Source organism: Gobius niger (assembly GCF_951799975.1).
Source record: "Gobius niger genome assembly, chromosome: 12".
Classification (NCBI taxonomy): domain Eukaryota; kingdom Metazoa; phylum Chordata; class Actinopteri; order Gobiiformes; family Gobiidae; genus Gobius; species Gobius niger.
Window position 1 is genome coordinate 23,057,349 of NC_136863.1, and position 17,228 is coordinate 23,074,576.

General features: G+C 40.9%; 2 protein-coding genes across 4 annotated transcripts in view; one reads left to right on the forward strand and one right to left on the reverse strand.

Annotated features, from left to right (window-relative positions):
- The window catches only part of srpk2 (SRSF protein kinase 2), a 64,990-nt gene extending 53,222 nt beyond the window's left edge, over window positions 1-11,768 (reverse strand). The window contains exons 1-2 of one of the 2 annotated variants that reach the window (XM_079567316.1): window positions 11,645-11,768; window positions 11,379-11,445 (exon numbers count right to left, since the gene is read on the reverse strand). In XM_079567316.1, the coding sequence (XP_079423442.1) occupies window positions 11,379-11,445; window positions 11,645-11,660 (83 nt within the window). In that variant the 5' untranslated portion in view covers window positions 11,661-11,768. The remainder of the gene's footprint in view (window positions 1-11,378; window positions 11,446-11,644) is intronic. The other variant, XM_079567315.1, reaches the window with a different exon arrangement.
- Window positions 11,769-13,024: 1,256 nt separating this feature from the next.
- Window positions 13,025-17,065, forward strand: pus7 (pseudouridine synthase 7). Of its 2 annotated transcripts, XM_079567977.1 has the most exons (16): window positions 13,025-13,140; window positions 13,400-13,484; window positions 13,557-13,673; window positions 13,745-13,889; window positions 14,148-14,165; window positions 14,319-14,430; window positions 14,510-14,587; window positions 14,661-14,789; window positions 14,932-15,057; window positions 15,150-15,211; window positions 15,278-15,438; window positions 15,606-15,732; window positions 16,062-16,163; window positions 16,347-16,476; window positions 16,556-16,647; window positions 16,718-17,063. In XM_079567977.1, exons 1-16 carry the CDS (start codon window positions 13,052-13,054, stop codon window positions 16,852-16,854), a joined length of 1,710 nt encoding a protein of 569 aa, XP_079424103.1. In that variant the 5' UTR covers window positions 13,025-13,051; the 3' UTR covers window positions 16,855-17,063. The 2 variants fall into 2 exon arrangements, with proteins under 2 accessions (XP_079424103.1, XP_079424104.1); XM_079567978.1 differs by lacking the exon at window positions 14,148-14,165 and having other exon boundaries at window positions 16,718-17,065.
- Window positions 17,066-17,228: the final 163 nt, after the last annotated feature.

The following is a 17,228-nucleotide window of genomic DNA, read 5'->3' on the forward strand; positions in this document are numbered from 1 at the left end:
CTAAGTTAGGCTGAAACAAATGCTGCTTTAATGGACTTTGTGGTTTGTGAAATTATGATCTTATTTATTATCTATATCCTATCCTATCCTCATACATAACACTAAAAGGATACATTTCTTCCTTCGATCAATACTCAGATTTCTTCCGTGAAACCAGTAGCCATGTTTTTTTTCCTTTTCTCGCTTGGAGAAAAAAAATTGCCCAAGTTATAGATGACACTAATAAACTTTTAACCATTGTGAGAAACGCTGGAGTGTCAGGTCTACATGCATCATGGCTGTGATCATGGCAACAAGTTTTCCTGCTCAGTAATCATAATGAGAGGCACAAAAAGACTTTCCATGGCAACATTCAACACTGGCTCACAACAGCACCTCTATAAAGTTTAACAATGTGGCAAGCCTAAATGCCACAATACTCTAACACTAAAGGTTGATTACAGAGTTTTAGTACACCTTAACATCCTTAACTTTAAAGTGATTTAGAATTGATTTCTGGTTAAGGAAGGTCCATGCCCTACAATACTCTAGTCTAGTTTATCTGGAGGTTATGAGAGATGCAAAACAAAACAGAGCACAACTGCGTAAGCCAATCTACCCTGAATCACTTTAAGTGTCTGTGCCCCAGGCCTGTTCTTGTTGTGTGGTCAGCGTATTGATCTAAAAAAAAAAAATATTAGAATGCTTTGAAGAAACACTTGCAGCTCTGAGGCTAATATTGAGGGCCCTTATAAACATACTCCACTCAGCAGTTTGTCGTGTTGTTGCACTTGTGACTGAGCCAAGACAGCGCTGAGCATGTGGTCCACCGCGAATAGGCAGACTTTCTCCACAAGTGACCATTAATAATGATTTAATCTTGTTTTCTTCGGAAGATAAAAAAAATCAAAAGGAAACACAAACAATAGAAGACAAAAAAAACAAAAACAAAAGTCAACTGTCATCTATGAAATTATTACACATTTAGTCAAAAAGATGATTTATGGATATTTCACAATGTGCAAGATGACGCTCAAATTATGACCCCTTTTCAACATCTCTTTGACAACTGTATCTTCAGGGTTTATACAGACAAGTCAAATCTGATACCATTTTAATGCCTAATTTGGTATTTTCGATGAACTTATACCGTACAGATGTTTGAGCCATGTCCGAATTTTCCAATAAATTTAGATTTAATGCCAGTTTGAATTCAATGTAATGTTTTTTTCAATTACATTTAAGGTATTGATTTTGGCAGAATTTTTTTTTTTTTACTTTTATGGCTTTTTGATGCCCTGCAGACACCCTGATCTTGTGAAAGGCGTCTGATCATTTCCTGGGTAAGTGTGGGCCTAATCTAGTGGAGCCTAGGGCTGCAACTAACGATTATTTTGGTAATTGATTAATCGACCGATTATTTTTACGATTAATCGATTAATCGCTTGGCTGTGAAAGGTGCATGGAAATTGTATTTTTTTCAATTTTTTTATCACATAAAGCTAAAGTGGCACGGCTTGAGGACAGGCGGATGGAGTAAACTTAAAGTAAACGTTTGTAGGAGGCTCTTTATGCTAATTCTGCTTTGATTGGACGAGACAAAGACAGATATTTATGAAATTTACGATGTACAAAACACTGCAGACCCTAACTTTAAAAAACAAAGTAGGTTTTCATCCAAAATACATAATTGTCATGTCTTTTTTGCTCAATTTTAGTCTGTGTTTACTAGAAAACGATTAATCGATTACTGGAATAGTTGACAACTATTTTAGTAATCGATTAGTTGTCGATTAATCGATTAGTTGTTTCAGCCCTAGTGGAGCCGCTCCTCATTCGGACCTTTGATTTAGCCCTGGACACAGATTTGTGTAAGATACAGGGGGTGGGTGGTTTTGATCATGAGCAAGTGTCGTAAGGTCCTACCTAATGCGGGCAAATGTTATCTGTGTGGTCACCAAAAAGAAAAGTCAGTGATGATGCACTGAATGAACCTGCACCCGGTCTGTAACTCATCCTAAGTCAACACATCTCCAAATGCATACAAGCAGGATGATTGTACCTCAATATGTTATGTAATGTGTATACCCAAGCATGGTGGTGGAGGTGGTGGTGGTGGGGGTTCCAATTATTCGTCTGGCCGCCCACGCTGTATCTCCACCTGACGCCTTTTCAGACGGTGGTGACGTCGCTCCAACTGCGTGACGCCATGAAGTAAGGTCTCTCTACTCCAATTCACATGCACTTCGCAGACCACACGCCCCCCTTGCTCTCGCCGAAGAAATCATGCTGCACTGGCAAAATCCGATCATTTTATAGCCTACATGTCTGTTAAGGCGTTCATATCCAACATTTGACAAAAGGATGCGCGCCCAGCTCACCGTCAACAACTGACAGTCGTAAAAGAGTGACTGTCACATCTGTCAGACCTACCAAAGCAACCCTTTGGTCCGCAAAAAATCAATCATGAGGTCACGAGTGAGAAACCGGTCTAATATAAGTAACGTTGCAGAAAGCTGTTTCCATGCTGTATGTTGAAAAGTACTGGCACTCTTAAGCGAAGGCACTATAGGCAGGTAAACCTTGGAAGTGGGGGTGTGTTTCTCATTTGCCAAGTTCAATGTTGTGCGCTTAAAAACATACCATATGCACATTTTGCACATAACCCCGCATCATACAGGATCCCGTCTGAATCAGAGGAACCGCTGTCACAAACCAAACCCGCCAAATACTCTCGCCCCGCCGCCACTGCGCGCAGCCCCTTCCATCGCCGCCCCTGTCCTCCACTGCGGTCAAGTGAGCCGTCATCCGCAAAATGCCAGTCAAGCCAGCCGTAATGCTGTTTTGTTGTGCGTGACTATTACCGCTGATACGGTAGCCCAATGCGCTCACGGTTAGGGACCGTCAACAATGTATTGTACGTCCTCTTAAGCGTAGATTATTACCACGAATGCAGAGATAGTTAGGGACCGTCAACAATATAATGTACGTCCTCTTCAGCGTAGATCAATAAGACTAACACGCTAGGCCAATGCACGACTAATTAGGGACCGTCAACAATGTATTATATCCTCTAAAGTGGATTTTTTTCTACATTTCGGATGGTACTGAAGAATCCTTTTTAAAGGTTTCACTCATTTCTAAGTGGCTAATTGTTACTCACCTCTCACACTCACTATGTGCCTAATTTGACCCAATTTCACTGTATAATTTATGAATAAATACACTACCAATATGCCTATTTGGTCAATTTGAAAATGTGACAAAAGCTCATTTTTCTTAGACATAGGGAAGGTTTTAAAGAGTCCTTTGAAAGGTTTCACTGATTTCTCAGTGGGTAATTGTTACTCACCTCTTACACTCACTATGTGCCTAATTTCACCCAATTTCACTGTATAATTTATGAATAAATACACTACCAATATGCCTATTTGGTCATTTTGAACATGTAACAAACGGTCCTTTTTCTTACATATAGGGAAGGTTTTAAAGAGTCCTTTGAAAGGTTTCACTCATTTCTCAGTGGGTAATTGTTACTCACCTCTCACACTCACTATGTGCCTAATTTCACCCAATTTCACTGTATAATTTATGAATAAATACACTACCAATATGCCTATTTGGTCATTTTGAACATGTAACAAACGGTCCTTTTTCTTACATATAGGGAAGGTTTTAACGAGTCCTTTGAAAGGTTTCACTCATTTCTCAGTGGGTAATTGTTACTCACCTCTCACACTCACTATGTGCCTAATTTCACCCAATTTCACTGTATAATTTATGAATAAATACACTACCAATATGCCTATTTGGTCATTTTGAACATGTAACAAACGGTCCTTTTTCTTACATATAGGGAAGGTTTTAACGAGTCCTTTGAAAGGTTTCACTCATTTCTCAGTGGGTAATTGTTACTCACCTCTCACACTCACTATGGGCCTAATTTGACCCAATTTCACTGCACAATTTATGAATAAATACACTACCAATATGCCTATTTGGTCATTTTGAACATGTAACAAACGGTCCTTTTTCTTAGATATAGGGAAGGTTTTAAAGAGTCCTTTGAAAGGTTTCACTAATTTCTCAGTGGGTAATTGTTACTCACCTCTCACACTCACTATGTGCCTAATTTCACCCAATTTCACTGTATAATTTATGAATAAATAAACTACCAATATGCCTATTTGGTCATTTTGAACATGTAACAAACGGTCCTTTTTCTTAGATATAGGGAAGGTTTTAAAGAGTCCTTTGAAAGGTTTCACTAATTTCTCAGTGGGTAATTGTTACTCACCTCTCACACTCACTATGTGCCTAATTTCACCCAATTTCACTGCACAATTTATGAATAAATACACTACCAATATGCCTATTTGGTCATTTTGAACATGTAACAAAAGCTCCTTTTTCTTAGATATAGGGAAGGTTTTAACGAGTCCTTTGAAAGGTTTCACTCATTTCTCAGTGGGTAATTGTTACTCACCTCTCACACTCACTATGTGCCTAATTTGACCCAAATTCACTGTATAATTTATGAATAAATACACAACCAACATGACGTCATATTGAACATGTAGCAAAAGCTCCTTTTTCTTACATATAGGGAAGGTTTTAACGAGTCGTTTGAAAGGTTTCACTCATTACTCAGTGGGTAATTGTTACTCACCTCTCACACTCACTATGTGCCTAATTTGACCCAATTTCACTGCACAATTTATGAATAAATACACTACCAATATGCCTATTTGGTCATTTTGAACATGTAACAAAAGCTCCTTTTTCTTACATATAGGGAAGGTTTTAACGAGTCCTTTGAAAGGTTTCACTAATTTCTCAGTGGGTAATTGTTACTCACCTCTCACACTCACTATGTGCCTAATTTGACCCAATTTCACTGTAGAATTTATGAATAAATACACTACCAATATGTCTATTTGGTCATTTTGAACATGTAACAAACGGTCCTTTTTCTTACATATAGGGAAGGTTTTAAAGAGTCCTTTGAAAGGTTTCACTCATTTCTCAGTGGCTAATTGTTACTCACCTCTCACACTCACTATGTGCCTAATTTGACCCAATTTCACTGTATAATTTATGAATAAATACACTACCAATATGACGTCATATTGAACATGTAGCAAAAGCTCCTTTTTCTTACATATAGGGAAGGTTTTAACGAGTCCTTTGAAAGGTTTCACTCATTTCTCAGTGGGTAATTGTTACTCACCTCTCACACTCACTATGTGCCTAATTTCACCCAATTTCACTGCACAATTTATGAATAAATACACTACCAATATGCCTATTTGGTCATTTTGAACATGTAACAAAAGCTCCTTTTTCTTAGATATAGGGAAGGTTTTAACGAGTCCTTTGAAAGGTTTCACTCATTTCTCAGTGGGTAATTGTTACTCACCTCTCACACTCACTATGTGCCTAATTTGACCCAATTTCACTGTATAATTTATGAATAAATACACAACCAACATGACGTCATATTGAACATGTAGCAAAAGCTCCTTTTTCTTACATATAGGGAAGGTTTTAACGAGTCCTTTGAAAGGTTTCACTCATTACTCAGTGGGTAATTGTTACTCACCTCTCACACTCACTATGTGCCTAATTTGACCCAATTTCACTGCACAATTTATGAATAAATACACTACCAATATGCCTATTTGGTCATTTTGAACATGTAACAAAAGCTCCTTTTTCTTACATATAGGGAAGGTTTTAACGAGTCCTTTGAAAGGTTTCACTAATTTCTCAGTGGGTAATTGTTACTCACCTCTCACACTCACTATGTGCCTAATTTGACCCAATTTCACTGCACAATTTATGAATAAATACACTACCAATATGCCTATTTGGTCATTTTGAACATGTAACAAACGGTCCTTTTTCTTACATATAGGGAAGGTTTTAAAGAGTCCTTTGAAAGGTTTCACTAATTTCTCAGTGGGTAATTGTTACTCACCTCTCACACTCACTATGTGCCTAATTTGACCCAATTTCACTGTATAATTTATGAATAAATACACTACCAATATGACGTCATATTGAACATGTAGCAAAAGCTCCTTTTTCTTACATATAGGGAAGGTTTTAACGAGTCCTTTGAAAGGTTTCACTCATTTCTCAGTGGGTAATTGTTACTCACCTCTCACACTCACTATGTGCCTAATTTGACCCAATTTCACTGCACAATTTATGAATAAATACACCACCAATATGCCTATTTGGTCATTTTGAACATGTAACAAAAGCTCCTTTTTCTTAGATATAGGGAAGGTTTTAACGAGTCCTTTGAAAGGTTTCACTCATTTCTCAGTGGGTAATTGTTTCCTTCCCTATATGTAAGAAAAAGGACCCCGAGGCGACACCAGGCCAGCTTGGAGACATAGTCCCACCACCGTGTCCTGGGTCTTCCACGAGGCCTTGTCCCACTAGGACATGCCTGGAACACCTCCTGCGGGAGGCGACCAGGAGGCATCCGGAACAGATGCCCTCAGCTGGATCCTTTCGACGTGAAGGAGCAGCGACTCTACTCCGAGCTCCTCCCGGGTAACTGAGCTCCTCACCCGATCTCGAAGGGTGCGCCCAGCCACCCTGCGGAGGAAACTCATTTCGGCCGCTTGTATTCGCGATCTTGTCCTTTCGGTCATGACCCAAATCTCATGACCATAGGTGAGGGTGGGAACGTAGATCGATCGGTAAATCGAGAGCTTTGCCCCCTGACTCAGCTCCCTCTTCACCACGACAGACCGATACAGCAACCGCATCACTGCTGACGCTGTCGATCTCACGCTCCATCCGTCCCTCACTCGTGAACAAGACCCCGAGATACTTGAACTCCTCCACTTGAGGTAAGGACTCCCCACCGACCTGTAGAGGGGAAGCCACCTTTTTCCGGTGGAGAACCATGGCCTCAGATTTGGAGGTGCTGATCCTCATCCCGGTCGCTACACACTCGGCTGCAAACCGCCCCAGAGCGTGCTGAAGGTCCTGGTTTGTTGAAGCCAACAGCACAACATCATCCGCAAACAGCAGAGATGAGATCCTGAGGCTCCCAAACCAGACACCCTCCGGCCCCTGACTGCGCCTAGAAATTCTGTCCATAAAAGTAATGAACAGAACCGGTGACAAAGGGCAGCCCTGGCGGAGACCAACACGCACCGGGAACAGGTCTGACTTACTGCCGACAATGCGAACCAAGCTCCTGCTGCAGTCATACAGGGAACGGACAGCCCTTAACAGAGGGCCCCAGACCCCATACTCCCGGAGCACCCCCCACAGGGCACCACGAGGGACGTGGTCGAACACTTTCTCCAGATCCACAAAACACATGTGGACTGGTTGGTCGAACTCCCACGAACCCTCGAGCACCCGATGAAGGGTATAGAGCTGGTCCAGTGTGCCACGACCAGGACGAAAACCGCATTTTTCCTCCTGGATCCAAGGTTCAACTATCGGCCGGATCCTCCTCTCCAGCACCCTGGAGTAGACCTTACCGGGGAGGCTAAGGAGGGTGATTCCTCTGTAATTGGAACACACCCTCCGATCCCCCTTTTTAAAGAGAGGGACCACCACCCCGGTCTGCCAATCCAGGGGCGCTGTCCCCGACCGCTACGCGATGTTGCAGAGATGTGTCAGCCAAGACAGTCCTACAACATCCAGAGACTTAAGGTACTCAGGACGAATCTCATCCACCCCCGGAGCCTTGCCACCGAGGAGCTTTCTCACCACCTCGGTGACTTCAGCCCCGGTGATGAGCGAGCCCACCTCATGCTTCCCCATTGGAAGACGTGACGACGGGATTGAGGAGGTCCTCGAAGTACTCCTTCCACCGACCGATGACATCCCCAGTCGAGGTCAGCAGCTCCCCACCCGCACTGTAAACAGTGTTGGTGAAGCACTGCTTCCCCCTCCTGAGGCACCGGATGGTTTGCCAGAATCTCTTGGAGGCCGACCGATAGTCTTCCTCCATGGCCTCCCCGAACTCCCCCCAGACCCGAGTTTTAGCCTCCGCGACCGCACGAGCTGCAGCACGCTTGGCCTGCCGGTACCTCTCAGCTGCCTCACGAGTCCCACAAGCCAACAAGGCCAGGTAGGACTCCTTCTTCAGCTTGACGGCATCCCTTACTTCCGGGCGCCACCACCGGGTTCGGGGATTGCCGCCGCGACAGGCACCAGAGACCTTACGGCCACAACTACAAGGAGTAACAATTACCCACTGAGAAATGAGTGAAACCTTTCAAAGGACTCGTTAAAACCTTCCCTATATGTAAGAAAAAGGAGCTTTTGCTACATGTTCAATATGACGTCATGTTGGTTGTGTATTTATTCATAAATTATACAGTGAAATTGGGTCAAATTAGGCACATAGTGAGTGTGAGAGGTGAGTAACAATTACCCACTGAGAAATTAGTGAAACCTTTCAAAGGACTCGTTAAAACCTTCCCTATATGTAAGAAAAAGGAGCTTTTGTTACATGTTCAAAATGACCAAATAGGCATATTGGTAGTGTATTTATTCATAAATTGTGCAGTGAAATTGGGTCAAATTAGGCACATAGTGAGTGTGAGAGGTGAGTAACAATTACCCACTGAGTAATGAGTGAAACCTTTCAAAGGACTCGTTAAAACCTTCCCTATATGTAAGAAAAAGGAGCTTTTGCTACATGTTCAATATGACGTCATGTTGGTTGTGTATTTATTCATAAATTATACAGTGAAATTGGGTCAAATTAGGCACATAGTGAGTGTGAGAGGTGAGTAACAATTACCCACTGAGAAATGAGTGAAACCTTTCAAAGGACTCGTTAAAACCTTCCCTATATCTAAGAAAAAGGAGCTTTTGTTACATGTTCAAAATGACCAAATAGGCATATTGGTAGTGTATTTATTCATAAATTGTGCAGTGAAATTGGGTGAAATTAGGCACATAGTGAGTGTGAGAGGTGAGTAACAATTACCCACTGAGAAATGAGTGAAACCTTTCAAAGGACTCGTTAAAACCTTCCCTATATGTAAGAAAAAGGAGCTTTTGCTACATGTTCAATATGACGTCATATTGGTAGTGTATTTATTCATAAATTATACAGTGAAATTGGGTCAAATTAGGCACATAGTGAGTGTGAGAGGTGAGTAACAATTAGCCACTGAGAAATGAGTGAAACCTTTCAAAGGACTCTTTAAAACCTTCCCTATATGTAAGAAAAAGGACCGTTTGTTACATGTTCAAAATGACCAAATAGACATATTGGTAGTGTATTTATTCATAAATTATACAGTGAAATTGGGTCAAATTAGGCACATAGTGAGTGTGAGAGGTGAGTAACAATTACCCACTGAGAAATTAGTGAAACCTTTCAAAGGACTCGTTAAAACCTTCCCTATATGTAAGAAAAAGGAGCTTTTGTTACATGTTCAAAATGACCAAATAGGCATATTGGTAGTGTATTTATTCATAAATTGTGCAGTGAAATTGGGTCAAATTAGGCACATAGTGAGTGTGAGAGGTGAGTAACAATTACCCACTGAGTAATGAGTGAAACCTTTCAAACGACTCGTTAAAACCTTCCCTATATGTAAGAAAAAGGAGCTTTTGCTACATGTTCAATATGACGTCATGTTGGTTGTGTATTTATTCATAAATTATACAGTGAAATTGGGTCAAATTAGGCACATAGTGAGTGTGAGAGGTGAGTAACAATTACCCACTGAGAAATGAGTGAAACCTTTCAAAGGACTCGTTAAAACCTTCCCTATATCTAAGAAAAAGGAGCTTTTGTTACATGTTCAAAATGACCAAATAGGCATATTGGTAGTGTATTTATTCATAAATTGTGCAGTGAAATTGGGTGAAATTAGGCACATAGTGAGTGTGAGAGGTGAGTAACAATTACCCACTGAGAAATGAGTGAAACCTTTCAAAGGACTCGTTAAAACCTTCCCTATATGTAAGAAAAAGGAGCTTTTGCTACATGTTCAATATGACGTCATATTGGTAGTGTATTTATTCATAAATTATACAGTGAAATTGGGTCAAATTAGGCACATAGTGAGTGTGAGAGGTGAGTAACAATTAGCCACTGAGAAATGAGTGAAACCTTTCAAAGGACTCTTTAAAACCTTCCCTATATGTAAGAAAAAGGACCGTTTGTTACATGTTCAAAATGACCAAATAGACATATTGGTAGTGTATTTATTCATAAATTCTACAGTGAAATTGGGTCAAATTAGGCACATAGTGAGTGTGAGAGGTGAGTAACAATTACCCACTGAGAAATTAGTGAAACCTTTCAAAGGACTCATTAAAACCTTCCCTATATGTAAGAAAAAGGAGCTTTTGTTACATGTTCAAAATGACCAAATAGGCATATTGGTAGTGTATTTATTCATAAATTGTGCAGTGAAATTGGGTCAAATTAGGCACATAGTGAGTGTGAGAGGTGAGTAACAATTACCCACTGAGTAATGAGTGAAACCTTTCAAAGGACTCGTTAAAACCTTCCCTATATGTAAGAAAAAGGAGCTTTTGCTACATGTTCAATATGACGTCATGTTGGTTGTGTATTTATTCATAAATTATACAGTGAAATTGGGTCAAATTAGGCACATAGTGAGTGTGAGAGGTGAGTAACAATTACCCACTGAGAAATGAGTGAAACCTTTCAAAGGACTCGTTAAAACCTTCCCTATATCTAAGAAAAAGGAGCTTTTGTTACATGTTCAAAATGACCAAATAGGCATATTGGTAGTGTATTTATTCATAAATTGTGCAGTGAAATTGGGTGAAATTAGGCACATAGTGAGTGTGAGAGGTGAGTAACAATTACCCACTGAGAAATGAGTGAAACCTTTCAAAGGACTCTTTAAAACCTTCCCTATATGTAAGAAAAAGGACCGTTTGTTACATGTTCAAAATGACCAAATAGGCATATTGGTAGTGTATTTATTCATAAATTATACAGTGAAATTGGGTCAAATTAGGCACATAGTGAGTGTGAGAGGTGAGTAACAATTAGCCACTTAGAAATGAGTGAAACCTTTAAAAAGGATTCTTCAGTACCATCCGAAATGTAGAAAAAAATCCACTTTAGAGGATATAATACATTGTTGACGGTCCCTAATTAGTCGTGCATTGGCCTAGCGTGTTAGTCTTATTGATCTACGCTTAAGAGGACGTACATTATATTGTTGACGGTCCCTAATTATCTCTGCATTCGTGGTAATAATCTACGCTTAAGAGGACGTACAATACATTGTTGACGGTCCCTAACCGTGAGCGCATTGGGCTACCGTATCAGCGGTAATAGTCACGCACAACAAAACAGCGTTACGGCTGGCTTGACTGGCATTTTGCGGATGACGGCTCACTTGACCGCAGTTTACCTCCGATGGTGACCCGTTTTGTCTTTCCTCCCCTTCGGCCTCCTCTTTCTAGCCTGGATGGCCATCACTGTCGGGATTTGGGATTATTTCACGGGAACAGCACCGGGCAGGAGAGAGGGGGAAAAAACAAACACATCATCAGCATTTTTAAAGCTTGAGAACTACAAGGCGTTTAGCATGTCCTGACAAACTATCGACCCACATAACTTTTATAGTGAGCACTGCAAAAGTTCTGGATAGCCCAGTTGGACATGGGGGGTGCTCACCTTTCCTGGAGCTCATCGTGCCTCCTGATCCCGTCAGGAGCGTGCAGCAGCGGCACCGGTCCTCTCTGTGCCCCCTGTGCGCACACAAACACTGCTTACACAGCTCAGCTAACCCAGCTAACACTGCTGCCTCAGCGCGCACTGGTCCAACAGCGCCCCCTGCTGCTTATAGGGAGATGAGTCTGGAACGTTATTTTGAACAAATCTACTTGGGACCATTGGTTGGAACTTAAAAAATAAAATAATCCAAACATGATCATTTTAACGATGCACATCTTTATTATATATGAAATATAAGTTGCAACAATGCAGTTCCTTAGATGGCTTAGTCATGCAATGGAAGATATTTCTATTGTTTTTAGAACGTCCTATGGTCTCTTCACCATAGCCTGTCTCCACACTCGCACATCATTGAAAGTAGATGGTCCGCTGAAAAGGCACCGCTGGGATTCGAACCCAGGATTTCCTGTTTACTAGACAGGCGCTTTAACCATCTAAGCCACGGCGCCACTGAACGAACAAACAATGATCACCAGCTCAATAATTCCTATTTTTTCAGCTATGTCTGGTTGCAAATTGAGCTAGAATGACTCTTGCGGTTTCTGTATATAACAGTTGCTTGCAAACGACAGGACCATCAAGTGTCAAGACTGTAACGTAAAAAGCATGGACTTTCAGGGCGGAGAATTATTTGATTGACAGCACTAATGTCCAGTAGCGGAAGAGTGGGCGGGAATAAGTCATCTGTTTCCGGAACGGGCACAAACTGTGCACGTGTGGAAAAGAAAACTGGCTGCTTTCCGCTCTCTTCTGAATTTCACCAAATTTGGGTGAGAAAATTACTCTGAAAACATTGCTTCGTGTAGATTAGGTTTATCACCAAAATCTACTTGAATAGTTCGTTGCCCAGAATGAATAAACGTGATGCATTACCATAGCTGCCTTGCTAACGAACACTAGCCTATAACATTGCAATGTTTACACGTTTCAGCGGACATTTGTGTTTTGTTTTATAGTGTCTCAGTAAAAGTGTTTCATATCAAGAGGTCACTTGAAGCTGCTTTCAACCATAGAACCCGTTGTTCTAAGTGAGTTAAGCGTTCAACAAAAAGCACTTGTCCCATCACTGAACAGTTGTAGGATATTCTACTAATACTTTCACCTTTTCTCTATAGACTGATTTTGATGGCTGATTCAGAGCCAACAGCCGGCCTTTTCTCTCAAGTTGGAGAGAAGAGAGGGCTTCCACTGAATGACGGTGAAGACACTGAACCAAAAAGACCTAAAGTTGAGGACGACCAGGAGAATGGAGCAGCTGCTGCCCAACCCAAAGACACGGAGGAGACAGAGGGAGGTGACAGCGATGCAGAGGGAGGAGATGGAGGAGATGGAGAGCGTTTTGCTGAAATGATGAAGCATGGACTGACTGAGGTGGACGTGGGTATTACCAAGTATATCAGTGACCATGAAGGCTTCTCAGGAATCCTAAAGGAAAGGTAGTCACTGTTTTGTCACCATGTTTTTGTTTGCTAATGAGCAGCAGCTTCACAATATGCTCATTTCCATTTAGCAGTTTTTATTTCACTTATTTTTGTTATAATCTTATGGTTGTTCTAAAGTCTCAGCATCCTCTTATTATATGTGATCGAACACATTTTCAAGATAGTACAGAATGAAAAAAAGCACCACATTGATTATGTATCTGGCAATGGTGAGGAGAAGCAACTAACATCCAGCATTGTTATTTGATAATAGATACTCCGATTTTGTCGTTCATGAAATAAACAAAGAAGGCAAGACTGTGCACTTAGACGACCTTTCTATTCCTCCAGATGTTGAGGTATTGTAGCATACTCATTAGTACATCCAATTTCCAATAATTTCTATTTTAATTTGGCTTTTGTGTCGTAAGGAAACTCCGGAATCTTCACAGCCGCCAGATGAACCAGATGTGCTCACTGAGGAACAGAGAACTCAACTTGGAGAGTTACAGCTTTTTAAGAACAAAGAGGGCAGTGTTTCTATAGAGGTGAGGGGTTTTGACAGTGGTGTGTATGATTTTAGTGACATGTATGATTTTATTGTTTCTTGTTTCTTTAGGTGTTGGAAGACTCAAAAGAGAAACGAACATGGGTCCACAAAGCCATAAAGACTCAGTTTCCCGGACTGGAGACGAAAACAGAGGACAGGGATGGCCGCAAGTTCATAGTGGCGTACCATGCTGGTGGGAAGAAAGCTCTAGCAGGTATTTCAAGCCTGCACTGAGGATTAGCTGCTGTGTATGATGTGACTCACTCCAAATTTGACTGAGCATGACCATGTGCATGATATTTATAAGTATGGTTATTGCCAAGCCCTTCTAGAAATGGCATTGCAAAAATTACTTCACAATTTCTACCATCACAACAGCATGCAGATCAATAAGAACCCATTCATAAGCATGTCTACATTAGTAACTATTGGTAACAATACTATCCTCCCTTTGCTTTTCTTTGGTGGATAGAGGCCAAAGCACAAGCAGGTAAGAAACAGTAATTTATGCCAGAACAGGGGAAAAACCTCAGATAAAGCTAAACAAAAACATGATACAACATCTTTATCTGTATAACAATTGTAACAATTTTCATTGAAGTGATACCGTTTATAACCAAACTCTTTTCGTCTTTTACAAAAGCACCACGAAAACACTTCTGGCCCAAAAACCGTGGAAGCTTCTGCCACTTTGTCCTTTACAAGGAAAACAAGGATACTATGGACGCCATCAACTTGCTTTCAAAGTTTATCAGGTTTGATTTCTTTTTTTCTTTTTTGGTTAAGAACAAATTTTACAGACTGAGGAAGTTGTTCATATGTCTTTCTCTGTAGGTTAAAACCCAATTTGTTTTCATACATGGGAACCAAAGACAAAAGAGCCATCACAGTACAGGAGATTGCTGTGCTCAAGTACGTTGCAGTTGCAGTTGCAAAATTATTATTTTTTATTAACTCATTTCCTTTTTACAATGCATCTTTTCAGGGTCACTGCAGAAAGGCTGGCCCACCTTAACAAGTGCCTCATGAATCTGAAGCTTGGCAACTTCAGCTACAAAAATCACCCTCTGAAGCTTGGAGAGCTGCAAGGAAACCACTTCACCATAATTCTCAGGTCAGTTAGCAATTATACCACATTACAATGATTTAATTATAGCCATGTTTACTATAAAATATGTTATGTGCTTGTCATGAGCTCTATTGAGCAGTGACGTGCGTGTGTTGAACTGCTGACTAACATACTTGTGCTGTTACAGAAATATCACTGGGTCTGATGATCAGGTCAATAAAGGTATGACTTCTCTGCGAGAGACTGGCTTTATAAACTACTACGGCATGCAGCGCTTTGGGACCACAGCTGTACCGACGTTTAAAGTTGGCAAGTAAGGCATACAATGAGTCTATCTCTTACCTCATCAATAAAACATGTTGATTGAAAGGTTTTAGCTGATTGTCGGACAAAAATATCTTTTAGGGCCATTCTGAAAAACGATTGGAATGAGGTGGTGGATTTGATTCTGTTACCACGACCTGGAGGTATTTACATTATTCAGCTTTGAATTTCCAACATTTCCCGCTACATGATCCAAACCTTTTTTTCAGCGGAGAAAGAATTCCTGGTTCGCTGCAGGGAGGAGTGGGCGAAATCTCGTGACCCAGAGGCCGCCCTGAAGAAGCTGCCCAACAAGCGCTGCGTCGAAGGGCAACTCCTGAGAGGTCTGTCCATGTACGGGAAGAAAAACATCGTTCAAGCATTCGGACTGGTTTGTTTTTCACCTCAACCACATTCTTCGTGAACTACTTTTAGTGTTGGAATATAAATATTAACATTGGGATTTAAAGTTTATTGTTGAAAGTGTGATGCATTTTGTGGTCCATATTAATTACAGGTTAGTCTGAGATTTGTGTTCTTTTTCCCCCCTCCTTGCAGATTCCTCGTAACAACCGGCTCATGTACATCCACAGTTACCAGAGCGTGTTGTGGAACACCATGGTCAGCCGGAGGATTGAAGCTTTCGGCCTAAAACCTGTAGAGGGCGACCTGGTGCTGAGAGGAAGTAAGTTCTTCTTCTTTTTAATCATTGTTTCTGTCTTTAAGAACTAATGGCCTAAGAAATCAAGACTTCTCATCTTAAAAGTTTGGTAGATGGAAGTCAGTGAAACCAGACAGGGATTGTTTACTTTGGACATACTTTGGAGTGTGCGATTAGTAGAATTCTGTTAAAGCTGCAAGGAAGATCAAAGTCGAGATTTATGGATTTAGAGAAGTAAATGCAGAGAATGGAGCTTAGGATTTTCTTTCAGCCGTCAACAAAGGAAAAAGTATTGTTTGCTGTAACTACTGGAGTTGTTGGGCTAAAGTGAAAACATTTCCTCTTATTTATAGCTACGGCTCATGTGTTGTCGGCTGAAGAGGCGGCGACTCACTCCATTCACGACATTGTGATGCCCCTGCCTGGGTTTGACGTCATCTACCCTTCGCACCACGGTAAGAAACAGCGCTGTGTAAATGACAGCTCATTGACTTTGTTAGGCAAACTTAACAGATGTCCGAAACGCTGTGTGCTCTAACACTCCTCTGTGATAATGGTCACTCTCTCTGCACCATGTGATTCTCTATGAATTAACTGGAAATTTAGAAGCTGTTTCAGATCTCGTGTTTGCATTACAGTTGGCAGTGGCTATAGAGAGATGCTGACTGCAGATGCGCTGGACATCGACAACATGCGGCACAAAATAAAAGACTACAGTTTGGCCGGAGCCTATAGACGGGTTGTTATCAGACCCACTGACGTCAGCTGGTCAGTATTTACATGAACATATTTCAACACTGTTTGAATAGATGTCTTTAGCCTTTGCTTCTGTCTTTTGTCTGCAAAGGGAAGTGGTTCAGTATGATGATCCAAGGAATCCCCTGGTGCACACAGACATAGAGAAATTGGAGAACAAACCTGCTCCAGTCGTCAGCACAGGTTAGTTTTGTAATTACTTATATCTGAAATATCTGATAAGCGTCATCTTTTTTCTTTCTTTCTTCTGCAGAGGGGAAATATCGAGCCTTGCGGATGGAGTTCTCCTTGCCGTCTTCTACCTACGCTACAATGGCCATCCGCGAAATCCTCAAGTTGGACACAAGCATAAAGAAACAGACGCAGCTCAATACAACCTGGTTAAGATAAGATCAAATCTATTCTTCAGAGTCTGGACGACACAGAAAAACATGCTTCTCACTTCAGTCTGCCATGTGTGGTTACTTCATAATTTAATATTTTGACGTACGTACAGACAAATAGTTTAGGACTACTAGAGTTTTAAACTTTTTTTTACTTTTCAAATGGCATGTTGTTTTTATGCTGCAGTCAAAGAGTAAAAACCTGTAAGCGTCAAATAAGTGTATCGTGATTTCTTTTACATGTGAATAAACCCTTAACAAGAGAAGAGTTCAAAGATCTTAGTTTATTCATTCATGTAGTGTATTTGCTTTAACATGATTTATTACATACATGCTTGTAAGGTTTATTATACTGGAAGCTTTGTGTAAATGTAGCATTTT

Excerpts from the sequence above, each read along its gene's own strand:
- pus7 (XM_079567977.1), top strand. The coding sequence starts at position 13,052 with ATGATGAAGCATGGACTGACTGAGGTGGACGTGGGTATTACCAAGTAT. Across the intron at positions 13,485-13,556 it reads CTATTCCTCCAGATGTTGAG|GAAACTCCGGAATCTTCACA; the intron begins GTATTGTAGCAT and ends TTGTGTCGTAAG. Across the intron at positions 15,439-15,605 it reads TCGTTCAAGCATTCGGACTG|ATTCCTCGTAACAACCGGCT; the intron begins GTTTGTTTTTCA and ends CCCTCCTTGCAG.